The 15,130-nt window shown below is 37.6% G+C and overlaps 1 protein-coding gene across 1 annotated transcript in view; it reads left to right on the top strand.

Moving 5' to 3' along the window:
• Positions 1 to 8,068, top strand: part of LOC111515930 (cytochrome P450 9e2) — a 32,293-nt gene extending 24,225 nt beyond the window's left edge. The window contains exons 5-6 of the mRNA XM_074184217.1: positions 3,551 to 3,790; positions 7,494 to 8,068. Coding sequence (XP_074040318.1) covers positions 3,551 to 3,790; positions 7,494 to 7,933 — 680 coding nt within the window. The 3' untranslated portion in view covers positions 7,934 to 8,068. The remainder of the gene's footprint in view (positions 1 to 3,550; positions 3,791 to 7,493) is intronic.
• The last annotated feature ends 7,062 nt before the right edge of the window (positions 8,069 to 15,130 follow it).

The raw sequence follows: 15,130 nt of genomic DNA, 5'->3' as shown, positions 1-15,130 counted from the left end.
AGGAGGTGGTTCTAGAAAAATTTCCATGGCCGCTGATGATGTGGTATATACTGATGGCACCACAGATAGCCAGGCAAGCCTGTCTCTGTAAGCCAGAGAGCTTCGCCTAAGCCGTTTTCTGTAATGCCATCGTCCACCAGGCAATTGTACCATGAGTGACCAAGTTGTTACTAAGCGGTTCTTTATTTTCGCAAGCATATTTGAGTTGTTAGATTTCCTGAATAAATGAAAGTCCAATACAAATATTTCCAATAATACCTGTTCAAACGTTTCCTTTCTCTGGACACTGTGTACAACCTTTCTTCAGAATTTCATAGTTCGCTTCATTGGTGAACATGCCCATGTTTGTCAACATGCGCATTGAGAAAAAATGTATACTAATCAGGGAAGGAAATATTGTTCAAAATACTTTATTTTTTTTCATTCATAAAATCCATAATTGTTTCACAAAATTCAATTTTTTATCGAAATCGTCGTCATAAAGAATTTTCGTTTCACACTGAGTAGCATTTATTCAACCTCACTGATTTCCTTGCTTGGCGTGCCACAATGTGAAGTTACGGTTTATGCTGTAAAGGTGCCCAAAACTTCAATATATCGCTGCTTCATCGAAACATGTTAAATATTTCTTTTTTTTTTGTTACAAAACTAGTTTCAGTAAGCTTCTCATTGAACGTTATTAAAAATGATACTGAAGGCTTCATTGAACCTTTTCAGTAATTTGTAGATGTCCATCGATTTTTGGGAGAGTGTAAGGTAGTGGGTATTTCCATAAAAAAATGTAGATTGAATGTTTTATCGAGATGGATAGTGTAAACTTTGTAATCAAACCACTTTTTCATAACCCTTAAATCATTTTGAGGGCTTTTGCGCTATTACCTCATGAATAATATTTGAGCCAAAATCATCCCAGTGAAAACATGTCGAAAATTAAACATCTCGCCAAAAAAATGTCAATACAAAAATATGCCAATAAAGCGCTTAATTATAGAATGAAGATAGTGTACAATTTCAATATTATATTTGAAAAATTATACTCTGTATCAATCTCAATGTTTACTACTTCTGCATCGACTTTTCAGATCAAACTAAGTAACCAATGCAGATGGTATTCAAATAAAAACAAATAACTCGAATAAATATAATATAATAATATTATATATAAAGAACATGGCAATTTCACGTGAATAATCCAAAATACTTTAATTTCTTCTTAATCTTCAACGTTATTATCAAAAAGCTCGTCATGATAACGATATTGGTTTTTGGAACATTACCATTGTTTCCCGCAATCATACGCCCAAACTCAGCGCTTGCTCCTCAATCAAGATGCTGATAGAATTTCGAACTTCAGTAAGATTATTGAAACCATTGTGCCATTCCTCGAGTTTATTGTTCATGTTGGTAATGGTAATAGTTTCATGAACCAACCAGAAACAATAAAGACGTACCTTTTTTCCTACGATTTGATGACCTTATCTAAGTACGGTCTAATTACGTTACCAAACAGCCTAAAGCTTTAGATTTATCGATGAGAAACGATGATTAATAATAGTACCAAATACTCCAACAACATCGTCGACTGGAACAAATGCGATAACTTACGAAGATTTAACGCATGCTTGTGACCGGTAGATAGATGTCATTAAATCACCTCAATAATAACAAAATCCATAATATTTAGACCTATGTAAACCCTAATTTAACCAAAAAAAAAACGTCACCTTCACGATGATAACTGAATACAAATTTCTCGGAAACCAGGTTATATCCATTCTTTGATTTTTGAAAAATGTTAACGGCATGTCTTGAATAATGATAGAAATTGAACAAAACAATCAGTTTTTGTATATTTTATTTGCCGAAATCTTTTTGTCACGAGAATTTTTCGTCCTAAGATTTTTTTACCAAGACTTTACTACTGGGATATTATTGGATGAGGTATTTGTACGTGAAGTGTTTTAACGTGATAGTTTCTATATTCTTTTTTTTTAGAATCATTCGTGATGGAATCGATTCAGATATCATTCACAAGATTCCTGCACAATATAATTAATGAAAGAAGTAAAATGTCACACGAAACACTGTCATCCTCCCTGCTAGACATCCGATATTTCCCGTTAGACACTCGCCTTATCGGCTCTTCAGTAGCGAATACGGATAACATTATAAGAAGAAACACTCAATTCGTTCATAATCACGACTTTCTGTTGCGGAATGGGTAGAAACCACCCATGTCATCGATGACAACATTCATTCCCTTATTTGATTAAATCCCAGCTATAGGAATCTTGTTTAAATTGAAAAGCTATTTTTAGGAGAGATTGATTTTTGGGAAAGAAGTTTTTAGCCTTCTTCTCCATCTTGATACAAAAAAATGTGGAAATCCTCCAAAGAAATGAAGGAAGCAATTAATTTGAAAAAATCAACATTACAGAGACTTGTAGATCATGCAAAAAGTAACTTTCGGACACAATTTGGAAGAAAAAGCCTTTTCGAAACAGCTATTTTATAATAAACATTGAATTACACTAAAGAAAAATACTAAAAAACAAATATTTTTATATGAACGCTGAATTATACGCTGAATTCCGTTTGTATCAGGATAGAGAAGTAGAAGGCCAAACACTTTCTTTCCCAAAATTGAATCTCTCCTGAAATTATACCCTTTCAATTGAAATTACTTTCATTTTGAGTATCCAAGTTCAAAAATTAGAAAGTGCTATATTGCTGATTTGCATATTTTCTGAGTGCTCCCTCCAGAAATCTTTCCGTTAACCGTGTTTTTAGGTGATCTCATTATTGCGATATTGAAAACGGTAAGACCTACAAGGTCGGTTAAATATTTCCTATTTTGGAAACTAGAATAATCATTTTCCAGATAAAGAATATCAGTGATTGTTTTCTAAATTTTCGCCAAAAAGTAAAATTGCCGATTTTCTTTTTGTGGCTTCGACGTCTCCATTTCGGATGACATAAAAAGGCATAGAAACTTGTAATACTGTTCCATCTTTGTCATAATCTGATGTTACCCAACTTGCAAGGCGACGTTTCATTCATTACTCTTCATCATCAAATTCACTTTTTTAAATATATAACTCTAGTTTCCTTTATCGAGTTTTTTTCTTTGATAACTAGCTGAGTCGATGAAAATAACAAGAAGTTTGTATAAAAAATTGAATTGATAATGAAATCTAATGAACGAAATATTGTACTGCAAATTGGTTCATACCAGATTAGAACGAATTCGAAACATTTTTCAAAATTCCCCTGCCTTTTTTTTCATCATTGGAAATTCAGGTGGTAGATTAAAAAATCGAAATTCAACAAATCTAGTTTTTGGCGAATATTTCAAAAACAATCACTGGTATTCTCGATCTGAAAAGAGATCATTCTAATTCCTCGAAACAGAAAACTTCTCTGCAATTCACCAACCTTGTAGGTGTTACCGTTTTCGACATAGCAATGGTGGGATCAGCTAAAAAACGGCCTATATATATTATTTTCCAGAATATGATGTGATTGAAATTATATGAAAGTTTTTTTCTAGGTGATATAACCAATTCAAAAATGACCTACCATGATATCGCAGCACAGTTGATGACTATCTTGTTTGCTGGATATAATTCAACGTCAGCAGCCTTGTGTTTCACATCACATGAACTTGCTGTGAATCCAGATATTCAGAAGAAATTGAGGAAGGAAATTGAAGAAACCCTTGAGGAATGTGGTGGAAATTTGACTTACGAATCACTTATGAAGATGAAATATCTGGATATGATTGTTTCAGGTGAGAAGAATGAAATGAAGTGGGTATATTTGAAGACTGGTTGTAAATTAAATTATCTAAAAAAACAATTCGTTCAGGCCAGTCTAGATTACGTTGGTTCCAAAGTAAGTGGGTCTATTCGACCTCCACCACAACCCGCAACGGTTTATTGTGACTCACACTTATTCACACATCCCATTAGTTTGTATGGTGAGTGGTCTTTCAGGTCAGATGGTAAGACTACGGCTCTGCCAAAGTGTAAAAACCTGATTAGGTCCCCAGCGGGGCAGGCACAAAGTATGTGCTCTGCTGTTTCATCATTTTCCAAACGGAGGCGACTCACACTGTCTTCCGACAGTCTGAGTCTCTGCATGATATGATGATTCAAATGACAGTGACCTGTAAGAATGCCTGTTAGACATCGTAGTTCATCCCTACTGTAGTCCAACAACTGTTTGGTATAAAGCTTCGAAGGATGAATAAACACCTTGGAGTGATCCAATCCTGGAATCCTGCTAGAAGTCCATAAATCTTCTTGCCATCCAGGTGTTCAATGTTTGTTGGGAAAGGCCTAACGCGATGCCAATGATAGATTCTGGTCCGATGACCAATTTAGACGTTGCTCATTAGGAGCCAATAGCTTCCAACGCCACTTGACTGTCCGAGAAGAATATTTTTATCGGGTTGTATTCTTCCAATCTCTCCACACACAATTCAATAACGTAAATTTCCGCTTGAAATACAGTCGCAGAGGTTCCTAGGCAGGTAGACTTACCCACACTGTAGGTTAATGGACTGAAACCTATCAGAAAACAACTATTCCCTGGCTAATAATATAAACGGCGTTAGATTATATCCAACAGGTGTCAGTGCAGGAATCTCCACAAAAGTATTTCCTGCATATGCATATTGAAAATCGATTCCAGCAATTGTATCGCCAACGGCATATGCAGGAAATACTTCTGTGAAGTTCCTGCACCGACCCCTTAGATATAATTCAACGCCTTTCATGGTATCCGCCAAGTGAATAGTTGTTTTCTTATAGGTGTCACTCCATTAACCTACAGTGTAGGGAGTTGAGACTGACCTGAACGAATTGTTCCTTTAGATGATTTGATTTATAGCCAGTCCATTAACCCACATTGTAGGTAAGTCGAGACTAGCCTGAACAAATTGTCAATTTGCTCCAAAAATAATTAATCGATATTCACCGGTAATGTTGATTGAAGTTTTGTTTTCTTAGTCATTCATTCCTCAGCAAATTAGCAGCAATGTGACCAAACCATGAATGCTTGCTTGACCAAAAGTTTTCAATAATATATATATATATATATTCTTGGATTTTATGTTCGGACAGAGTGTACACCCATTTTTCCGAAGATTTCAGAACAATGTGAATGTATAGAAAGGATTATATTTCTAGAAGAAATTAATTTTTGGGAAAAAAGTTTTTGGTTTTCTGCTACTCGTTCTTTATACAAAGAAAGGAAGGAAGGGCCTTTTATTCCAGTTTGTATCTGAAAGTTACTTCTTTGCATGATCTACACACATATATATATATATATATATATATATATATATATATATATATATATATATATATATATATATATATATATATATATATATATATATATATATATATATATATATAAATACATAGATATAGATTATTATCGAGTGTGTATGATATACATCAAAAGGGAAAAATTCGTGGACAAGACACTCAAGAAATATGGAGGCAAACCGCGGACACGTGTTTCTGGCTATTGGCCTCATCAGCGCGGTGCAGCCAATTGCAAAGATGTACAACAACTGGTTACCAAAAATGAAAAAACATCACATATGCACGGTGTCACCAACAGGAGCTAACCGCACATTTGTGGTTTCAATTAGAAGACCCAGCATTCCCAGGCATTATATAACATCACCACGTAGGCAGCTATAGCTACCTGCGTGACTTTCGGTTCCAGGATATAAATACATAGATATAGATTATTATCGAGTGTGTATGATATACATCAAAAGGGAAAAATTCGTGGACAAGACACTCAAGAAATATGGAGGCAAACCGCGGACACGTGTTTCTGGCTATTGGCCTATTGCGGTTAGCTCCTGTTGGTGACACCGTGCATATGTGATGTTTTTTTTGGTAACCAGTTGTTGTACATCTTTGCAATTGGCTGCACCGCGCTGACGAGGCCAATAGCCAGAAACACGTGTCCGCGGTTTGCCTCCATATTTCTTGAGTGTCTTGTCCACGAATTTTTCCCTTTTGATATATATATATATATATATATATATATATATATATATAGTTACTTCTTTTAAAATTGACTACTTCCTTCCTTCCTTCAGAAGATTCCCACATGATTTTGTATCACGATGGAGTAGTAGAAACCCGAAAACTTGTTCCCCAAAAGATAAATATTCATCGATTCCTTAATTATATCGTCTGTTGTAAACGGTTCTAGTTTTCTTTTCGGAAAGACATTGCTGGTTACAAGTTCCAGCTGACTCTTGAACTGGCTTTTATAGACATGGGGACATGGACATATACATAGCTTTGAGGTGAATTAGTTATATTCTATTTCATCAGGATAGGATATGCATCGGTTCACAGATCATAATAATAATAATAATAGCGTTTATTGACCAACAGTTTCCCATCTACACAGCAAAACTAACATACTTGAAGGATTAATGTTAGTTTTGCTCTGTGAATAGGATCATATAAATAATGCATGATTCCACCATTTTATAGGAATCATCAGAGATTACTGATATTATTTTGTCATCAAACCTTTATCCTTCGAATTGATATTGTATTCATTATTTCTCATGAGGACTCGATTATTTCACTCATGACCCATGATATAAAACAAACAGGCTACAACTAAATTCGTTTCATCACAAGATAACTGAATCCTCTCTGGAGTCATTCATTCACTTGAAAACAATTATATCAACTGAAAAAAAAATACTTTGAATGACCTCGCGGGCATATGAATTCTTCAAAGGGATTTTATAGTTGTCATCGTAAATGAACACCTATTCTTTGAAAATCTCTGAGGGCTATGATAAACTATAATTGTTCCTTCAATAAATAGCAATAGCTTCTTCAGGAAACATTATACTCACTGAGAAAAGTCACCAATCTCGAGTATACATACAAAATATGAATACGTCTGAAGAAACTATTGTGGAAGACGAATTGGAGTTTTGTAAAAATGATCAGTGAACATTCTACAACAAAGTATTCTATTATTGTTATTCATCAAGTATCGGACAATTTCATTATATCTCATCGCTGTATGATAACAAATATAATTTATGGCATTTCTGTCATCTTCTGCAGTATTCGTATGATAATGAAATCTTATGCAATATCGTTCTGACGAATTTGCCATTTCCTCTGGTATCATCTAAATATCAATAGATCAAAACGTTATCATAGTCCAGTGATTATAAATTAAATGACAGTAGTAACCGATAGTACTTAATAGTTTTTTACGAATGTTTGGCACAGAGGATATTCGTTTTTGTTACCGACAGTTTCATAATGGTAAATATTCGTATTTTTTTTCACATTCTTTTTTGAAAGCTTGTCAAACCCTGAAACACTCTCTAACCAATAAAACAGACTGAAACCTGGATTTCTTGTAATAATGGATTCTTACTTTCTATGTAACACAATATACACTTATATATGCCTTTTTTTCAGAATCTTTAAGAAAATGGCCGAGTACTATAGCTTCCTATAGAAGATGCACAAATCCTTACACAATCCTGCCCGAGAAAGCCGATGAAGGACTGTTAAGAATTAGAAATGACACCCAAATACTGATCCCAATATTCGGTATACACCGTGATCCTGCGTACTACCCCGATCCAGATTGTTTTGATCCAGAAAGATTCAGTGACGAAAATAAAACCAATTCAGTTCCATTCACGTATATGCCATTCGGCAATGGACCACGTGACTGTGTAGGATCCAGTTATGCTCTTCTGACAATCAAACTCCTATTGTTCCATCTCTTGACGCACTACGAGTTGGTTACTGTGGAGAAAACTTCAATACCTTTGAAACTGTCAAAAAAAAGTTGCATCACTCCAACAGCTGAGGGAGGATTTTGGTTGGGGTTGAAAAGGATTCAGAAATGATGATTTTCATATTGTATCAACATAATTAATGATATCGTGTCTGGTTTGTTTCAAAATAACAACCAGTCATCTGAAAGATTTCAATATTCGGAAGACATATGAATTTGTATTTTGACTATTAAATAATGGAATGAAGATTAGAGGCTCAAACTGAATGTGTTCATTGTAACACTGACAGAATCAACCAATGAACCTAACGTAGGGCAGTTTCAATAAAAAAATTCACAACTAATATCGAATGATGAGGTCATACTATTCATTTTAAACTAAAAAGTCAGCAAAATGTTCTGGATGGATGTCTTGTATGTCTGGAAGGCTAGGTGAGAAAGAGATAAGTGGTTCGAAGTTTTAATGATTCCCCCTTTTTATATGACTTTTTCGACTTATTGTTTTCTATGAAACCGATATCAGTTTGTCCTCCATTGAGAAGTAGTTTTTTTTTTTCTTTTTTCGTATTTTCTGTTGTTTACTTTTTTAGGGAAGTGTACATTTTTCAATAAATAATCGTAATTTACGAGTATATATGTATTTTTCGTTTTATTCGAACACGAACAGCTAAATATATGAAAACAAAGTCTGAGTGAGATCACGCAGAGAAGACGAGCTTTACAGAATTCGGCAAGAAAACTTGGCAATTTGACAAGAAAACTTGCCAAATTCTGTGAAGCTATCTTGTGTACTTCAGTCTTGTTAATAACAGGGTTATGTCTTCACCAGATAAATTACAGTGTGTATGATCGGATAAGTTAATCTCTTCAAGAAACGTCGCCAAAGCAGTACCAATTAAAAAATCTGAGTTCTCGTTTCCATGATAGAGCTATTCACCTCACCAGCAACTGACGTGTTTATTTTGATGTCTGACTATTAATTATTGAAGCATATATCATAATAATCAGAAGATCTATCTATTTGATAAAGTAACTGCTCATACAGACCAACAGACACGATGCATACACATAAAGGCTCAAGATTCTGATTATTCTGACAATGTGTCACTATCATATTCGAAACAAAGTGATAAAAAAACACGAAAAAGTATCAAAAGCAAAAGCAAAAACTTTTTATTGAAATGAACTATTTACATGTCTACATTTCATGAGAGTAGCAAAGTGACTTCTACTCCAGACAAGCACACCCTCACACCCCCGCCGAGAAGGGGCGGTGTGGAACATCCCCGCGTTGTTATCGGGTTGACGCTCACCCAGAAATATAGACTTTAATCAAAATGATTGGGTAATGTTCCATCTGCTGACAAGGCTTATGCACACTATTACATGGTTTTGATATTCAAGTCATTCAAATGATATCATAGCTGTAATAACACAAAATTATACCGACACGTAACTTCGCAACAACCTAAAGTAATCCAAAGCAAAAGCGATTCATTATAATTCGTCGCAATGTAACCAAGGATTTCTTTGATACCGATGAAGAGACTACATAATAATTATCAAAAGCGCCAAAACCAAAATCAAAAACCATTGACAGACGAAGAAATAACGAAAAGAAATGTAGCTGTTTCGAGAAGGCTTTTCTTTCAGTTTGTATCTAAAAGTTACTTTTCAGCATGATGTATACATCATGTTTCTTATTTTCGAAATTGATTGCCTCTTTCATTTCTTTGAAAGATTTCCACATTGTTTTGCATGAAGATGCAGAAGCAGACAATCAAAACATATACTGCTTTCAATTTGAACAAAATTCCTATGACTGAAATTGAATCAAATGAGCAAATGGATGTCATGACATAGTGTCATCGATAACATGAATAGATTAAACACATTCGTGACATTAATCTACTTCATAACATTATAATGTTATCTAGATTCGTTACTGAAAAGGCAATAAGGCAAGTGTCTTATGCCAAAATATCGAATGTCGACCAGAAAGGATGCCAGTTTTCCATGTAAGTGAAATTTCACCTCTTTCATGTACTATATTGTGTAACAATAATCTTGTGAATGATATCTGATTTAATTTCATAACGAATGTTTTGAATATCTACAAACTGAATAGAAAAAAGGGTTTTTTGTATATTTTAGTGTTCATATTGAAGTTGTTTCAAAAGTATTTTTCTTTTGTGTTATTCAATTTTTGTAGGAAAATAGCTGTTTTGAGAAGATTTTTTTCAGTTTGGGTCTGAAAGTTACTCACCTCCTTTTTTTTTGAATAAAGAGGAAGAAGTAAAAAGCCAGAAACTTTCTTTTCTGAAAAGAAATAATTGTTGAGAAATCAAAGAAGATGAAACTGTTACAAAAAAAAGGAAAGGCAAAGAAATGACCGAACTTTCGAAACTGAACAAGTCGCAGGTGAGCGACAATGCGTTGGTTGTTTTCTGTGATTCCACGAAGAAAGCGTTGGTTGTTTTATGTGGTGCGTTGGGCTAACTAAGAACGACGAAGAGGAATTCCCATGTCCAGAATGTAACAAAGAGCTTAAGTTTTGAATTTTTATTTCCTTTTTTTGAAATTATCAATTTTATTTGTTATACTCCTACTAAGGCCATCAAAATTGTATCGAAAAATATATTATCAATAATAAAAAAAAATCTTGATTTCGTGGAATCGATTATTGAAGTTTTTTTCGTTAATTTTATCTAGAGATTTTTGTCTGATGTTCAGATGAGGTTTTGCGAAGCCGTTCAATTTACCAGCATAATAACTTCTGTAGGTAAGGTTTGGTCCAAAGTAAGCGAGTCACCCCTTCACTGCAACCCGCAAGGGTTCATTGTGGCTCACACCTATTCACACTCGACCTGTTAGACAGGCCTGTTAGACATTTCAGTTCATGCCTACTGAAGTGTAACAACTGTTTGGTATCAAGCTTCGAAGGGTGAATGAACGCCTTGGAGTGAGTCAATTCTGGAAGATTCTGCCAGAAGTCCATAAATCTTCTTGTCATCCAGGCGTTTGGCAAAACCTAAAGCGATGCCAATGACTGGTATCTGTATCTGTAGACTAGGGAGAGTGAGGGTGAGCCCACAGTACTTAGGCCACAGGTGACCCATTGTACATTCTCTCGATGAGTTGTCCTCCTAGTTCATCGTCCATCCTGTCCTTTTCCAGGAAGGTGAACAGGTCACTGGGAGACATCTCCTTTATATCGGCAGGTGTAGGCCAAGACACACACTCTCTTATTGACGATAACTCCGGACACTCGCACAGGACATGCCTGACAGTATCATCTTCCTGTTCACAGATCCTGCTTAGAGGTGTGTCCATCAGCTCCATATTATGGAGGTGTTTTCTTGGTTGTTAGTGACCAGTCAGAAATCTTACTGTTAGGCGCCTATTTTTCCTGGTCATCGCCAAATATTTCTTCGGCGCCAGCTTCCCAGGGTCACCCACGGTGATCCTGGAAAGATTACATCCTTTGGTTTCGTCCCACCTCTTTAAGGATTGAGCATGGGTGTAACCCTTGACTAGTTCAGCAATTGTCGAAGTCATCAGACCGTAGGTACCACTGGGTCCTAAAATTCTTAGTCCAGCCGCTTCCTCGGCTAATAAGTCGGCAATGCGATTACCTTTACTTCTGCCCTTTAATCCACGTTAGTTATTATTACCGAGGCTTTGGCTAAATCTTTGTGACTAGCCCTGAGGTTATACGTTGTCTGTTCAAAGCTAATAGGTCTTGTCTGCTATCACTGCAGATTGTTATGTTTTTGCCAGAAATTCCTTTCTTGGTTTATTCTTTTGTGGCGATTGAGATACCAGCCAGTTCTGTTTGGACCTTGCTGGTATTTCTTCCCATTCCCCACTTAACTCTTGGGCTTAGTGATCTGGAATACACTCCAAACCCTTAGCCTTCTTTGGTTTTTGAGCCGTCTGTGTAAATCCGTATTGCATTTATATCATCTGACTCTATGTTCTGCTTCATTTGTATTTTGTGTTTGTGTTTATTAAACATAAACCTGGGTTCAATTGCATCGCTTGTTGCCTGCAGCAGAGGTTGCGCAGTAAGCGCTTCCCGGCACAGGCCCAGCCTCAATTGACCCATTCCTACTCCAAGGTTTACACCAGCCGTGCGCAATCATACCATGGCCGTCAAAGCAACCTCCTTCACGAACAGATTAAGAGGGTTCAGGTCCGTGATTAATTCCATTGCCGCGGTTGGTGTTGTTCTCATGGCTCCTGTGATGTTTAAACAAGCCTAGAAGCTAGTGGGAAGTCTTCGACTGCCTCACAATAGGCTCTCCAGGCTTCTCTTTGCTTTCGTCTGCAGACTTTTTTTAACTCTCTGAGGTTGGCTTGATAAATACCCCAGTCCTCTTTGAGTCTTGTACTTTTTGCCTTGTTAAAGGTCGTTCTCGCTGTCTTCCTGAGGTGTTCCAATTCAGGGCACCACCATGTGTTGGTTGTGCCATCTGTTTGAACCATCCCCATCGGACAGGATTCCTTGTAGGCAGTGTCTATTTTGTTGTGGATAGATACCGTGTACCTTTCCAGTTCTTCATTGTTGCCAAGAGTCTGGACCTCTGTTTTCCGCAGAGCTCCTCTTAAGAGTCGATTGTAGAGAGCTACATCCGTCCTCTTCGGGTCACGGGATTTTACAGTGGTCCGGAGATCCTGGTTTATTGAATAGGTCAGCCAGCAGTGGTCTGACATTGATATATGGTCCGAGACTTGCCAGTCTTGGATTTTGTTTGATATTTTGGCTGTACTTAGCGTGATATCTATTAATGTTTGACTACGGGCGTTAATAAGTGTCGGCTCCGTGCCTCTATTTAAGATTGTCAGATCTTTCTTAATTATATATTCATATAGGGACTTACCTCGAGCGTTGATATCCTTGCTGCCCCAACTTGAGTGGTGAGAGTTTGAGTCGCAACCCAGTATGAGTTCCACTCTCTGGTTGAGGCAGTGATCCACTAGCCAGTTAAACTTCTTTTCCTGGTGAAAAGGACCATCTCAATCTTCTTGGGATTGATCGACAGTGAGTGTTACACCATGTTTCTATCGATTTGAGCCCATCCTGCGCTCTATCGCACAGTGTGTTTTACAAATTTGCCGGTCTGCAAGATAACTATGTCATCTGCGTATGCAATTGTGTAGAATCCATTTTTGTTAAGGTGATTAATCAGGGTATACAGAACTATGTTCCAAAGAAGGGGTGATAAGACCCCTCCCTCTCTGGTCGGTGGTAGGGTGGCTGCATCTGAAGGAAGGTACATCGATGTGAGTATCTATGCCATATATTTGCCTTCTCCAACTGGGCATTCAGCTTCAACTGCAGTGAGGTCTGAGGTGCTAAATTGTGCCATCGGGAAGGCTCTGTATTTCCTAGGAACGTAGACAGCCCTCCTAGGTTGTTGATTGCTTCTTAAGATGAAAATTTTACCAGTTGAACTACTGAAACCAGTAATTTTGGTCTTTATTATCCACGGCTCTTGGAGCAAAGCTATTGCCTTCTCCAATACATCAAGGTGGCGACATAGTATTGCTGTTGCCGCCTTTTTGTGTTGGAGGTTGCATTGTATGATTTTTATCTTTTTTCCAACGTCCTTGCCCATGAGACAGTTGTTGGATTCAAGTTTCCTTTAGAGGTCCATCTGCTCCCCCACTAGGGGGAAGGTGGCCTCGCTGTTTTTGGGTGTCTCCCCCGTCAGGTCATCGACTGTCATCTGTTCAGATGCTTCAACTTCCTTTTCGGGACCCAAGGTGGCCTTGGGGTCAATATCCACTTTAGGACCTAGGAGACCTAGGACCTAGAGTCTCCAGAGATGCCCTGCTTCTTTTTTTGTTACCCTGATAGTCAGTGAGGTAAACTCGTAGCTTAACTTCATCGACTTCTTCTTTAGGACAGCCATATCACCGTCTCCGATCCCGAAGACGAGCCCTTGTGGGTTCATCTTAGCCTTATGATGGAAAGTGCACCATCTTGCTACCGTCAGGACTGAGTTCTGCGTCTTCAGCCGACCCAGCACCCTCACCTTTCCACCAGAAGTCATCTTGTGGACGTCCTCTGGAATCGAGAGTGAGGCTTTGGTAAGCTTTGGGAGCTTATCCACACTGACGACCGCAAGTGATGCCTCCTCCGACGGCTTACTATTCAATGTGGCTTTCTTCAGCCACCCTAGCGTCACTTCGTCGTCGCAGACCACTCTGATGAGTTCACCAGAGTATGTCCACGGCTTGAACGTGGGCGATTTGCTGTTGTTTCCGGAGGCGGAGAAGATGACCTTGTCCAACTCCTTCAACAGTTGTTTTTTGATGAGACTCTCTCGTTCTGCGGTAACCTTACCGTACGGGTTAGTCACATCTATGATGGCTACCTTGAGGTGTCTCAAGGCGGCCTCCACGAAGGTTTTGGAAGGTGCAGCGGCATTACTGTCGCTGCGCAGCTTCTTCAACCTTCTTGGGGTTCCCGCCTTTTTTCAAGGCGGAGTTCTTGGTGCCCGCCGCAAGAGGTGCCCTTGTGGTTGGAGATGAAGTGGAAGAGGGGGAGGGTGCACTCATAGTTGCTGTCATTTCTGCTTCTCTTGCTCTCTTTCTCCTCTTGGCCTCAGTTCCGCTAATACGCTTGCGCTTTGGCCTTTGTGTTACTTCACGAGGTGATCTGCTATGTCCAGCCTCATTCTGAGCGGTAACTTGGGGTGAACATTTCTGTTCATCCCCAGCCGCCGCCACAAATAGAGGTGAGCATTGCTGTCCAGCCTCGGAATTGGTTGTTTTCTTTCTTTTTGTCAGTGATCATGTATGTTTCCACGAGTAGCAAGGGAAGGAATGGTCTGGTGCCAAAATATCAGTTTGATAGAGCTAATTTAGAAAAGCAGAGACCAATGTTTATTTGTGCAGAATTCAAAGCTTCAAATAAATTCCACATATGGGAAAAACGTGTAATATACCAGGTAACATACACAAATAATTCAAATGTCAAAATACTCCTAACCATCTACATCGTTCACGATATCTCATTATATATTCAAATTGACGTCGATGATTCCTTGAACATATATTCACTTTGGCAATAGTACGGGTATTTTTATAACAATTTTACAGCATATGTAGACATACATATGCGTTGAAAAAAAGGACATATATTGTGATATATAGCCGACTTTGTTATTATAGTGACTTAAAAATCGATAAAAAAAGCTAGAGATCCGTATTTAAAAAAATTGAGTTCGTGATGAAATCTGAAGAACGGAACGTCGCATTGCAAATTATAGCAAATATGAAACAGTAACGGAAATTCCTC

The sequence above is a fragment of the Leptinotarsa decemlineata genome, unplaced genomic scaffold, assembly GCF_025532065.1.
Source record: "Leptinotarsa decemlineata unplaced genomic scaffold, Ldec_3_MD MMD2_P_RNA_scaffold_2, whole genome shotgun sequence".
Classification (NCBI taxonomy): Eukaryota; Metazoa; Arthropoda; class Insecta; order Coleoptera; family Chrysomelidae; genus Leptinotarsa; species Leptinotarsa decemlineata.
Note: the sequence above shows the minus strand (reverse complement) of the source record. Positions and strands in the feature narration are given on the sequence as shown.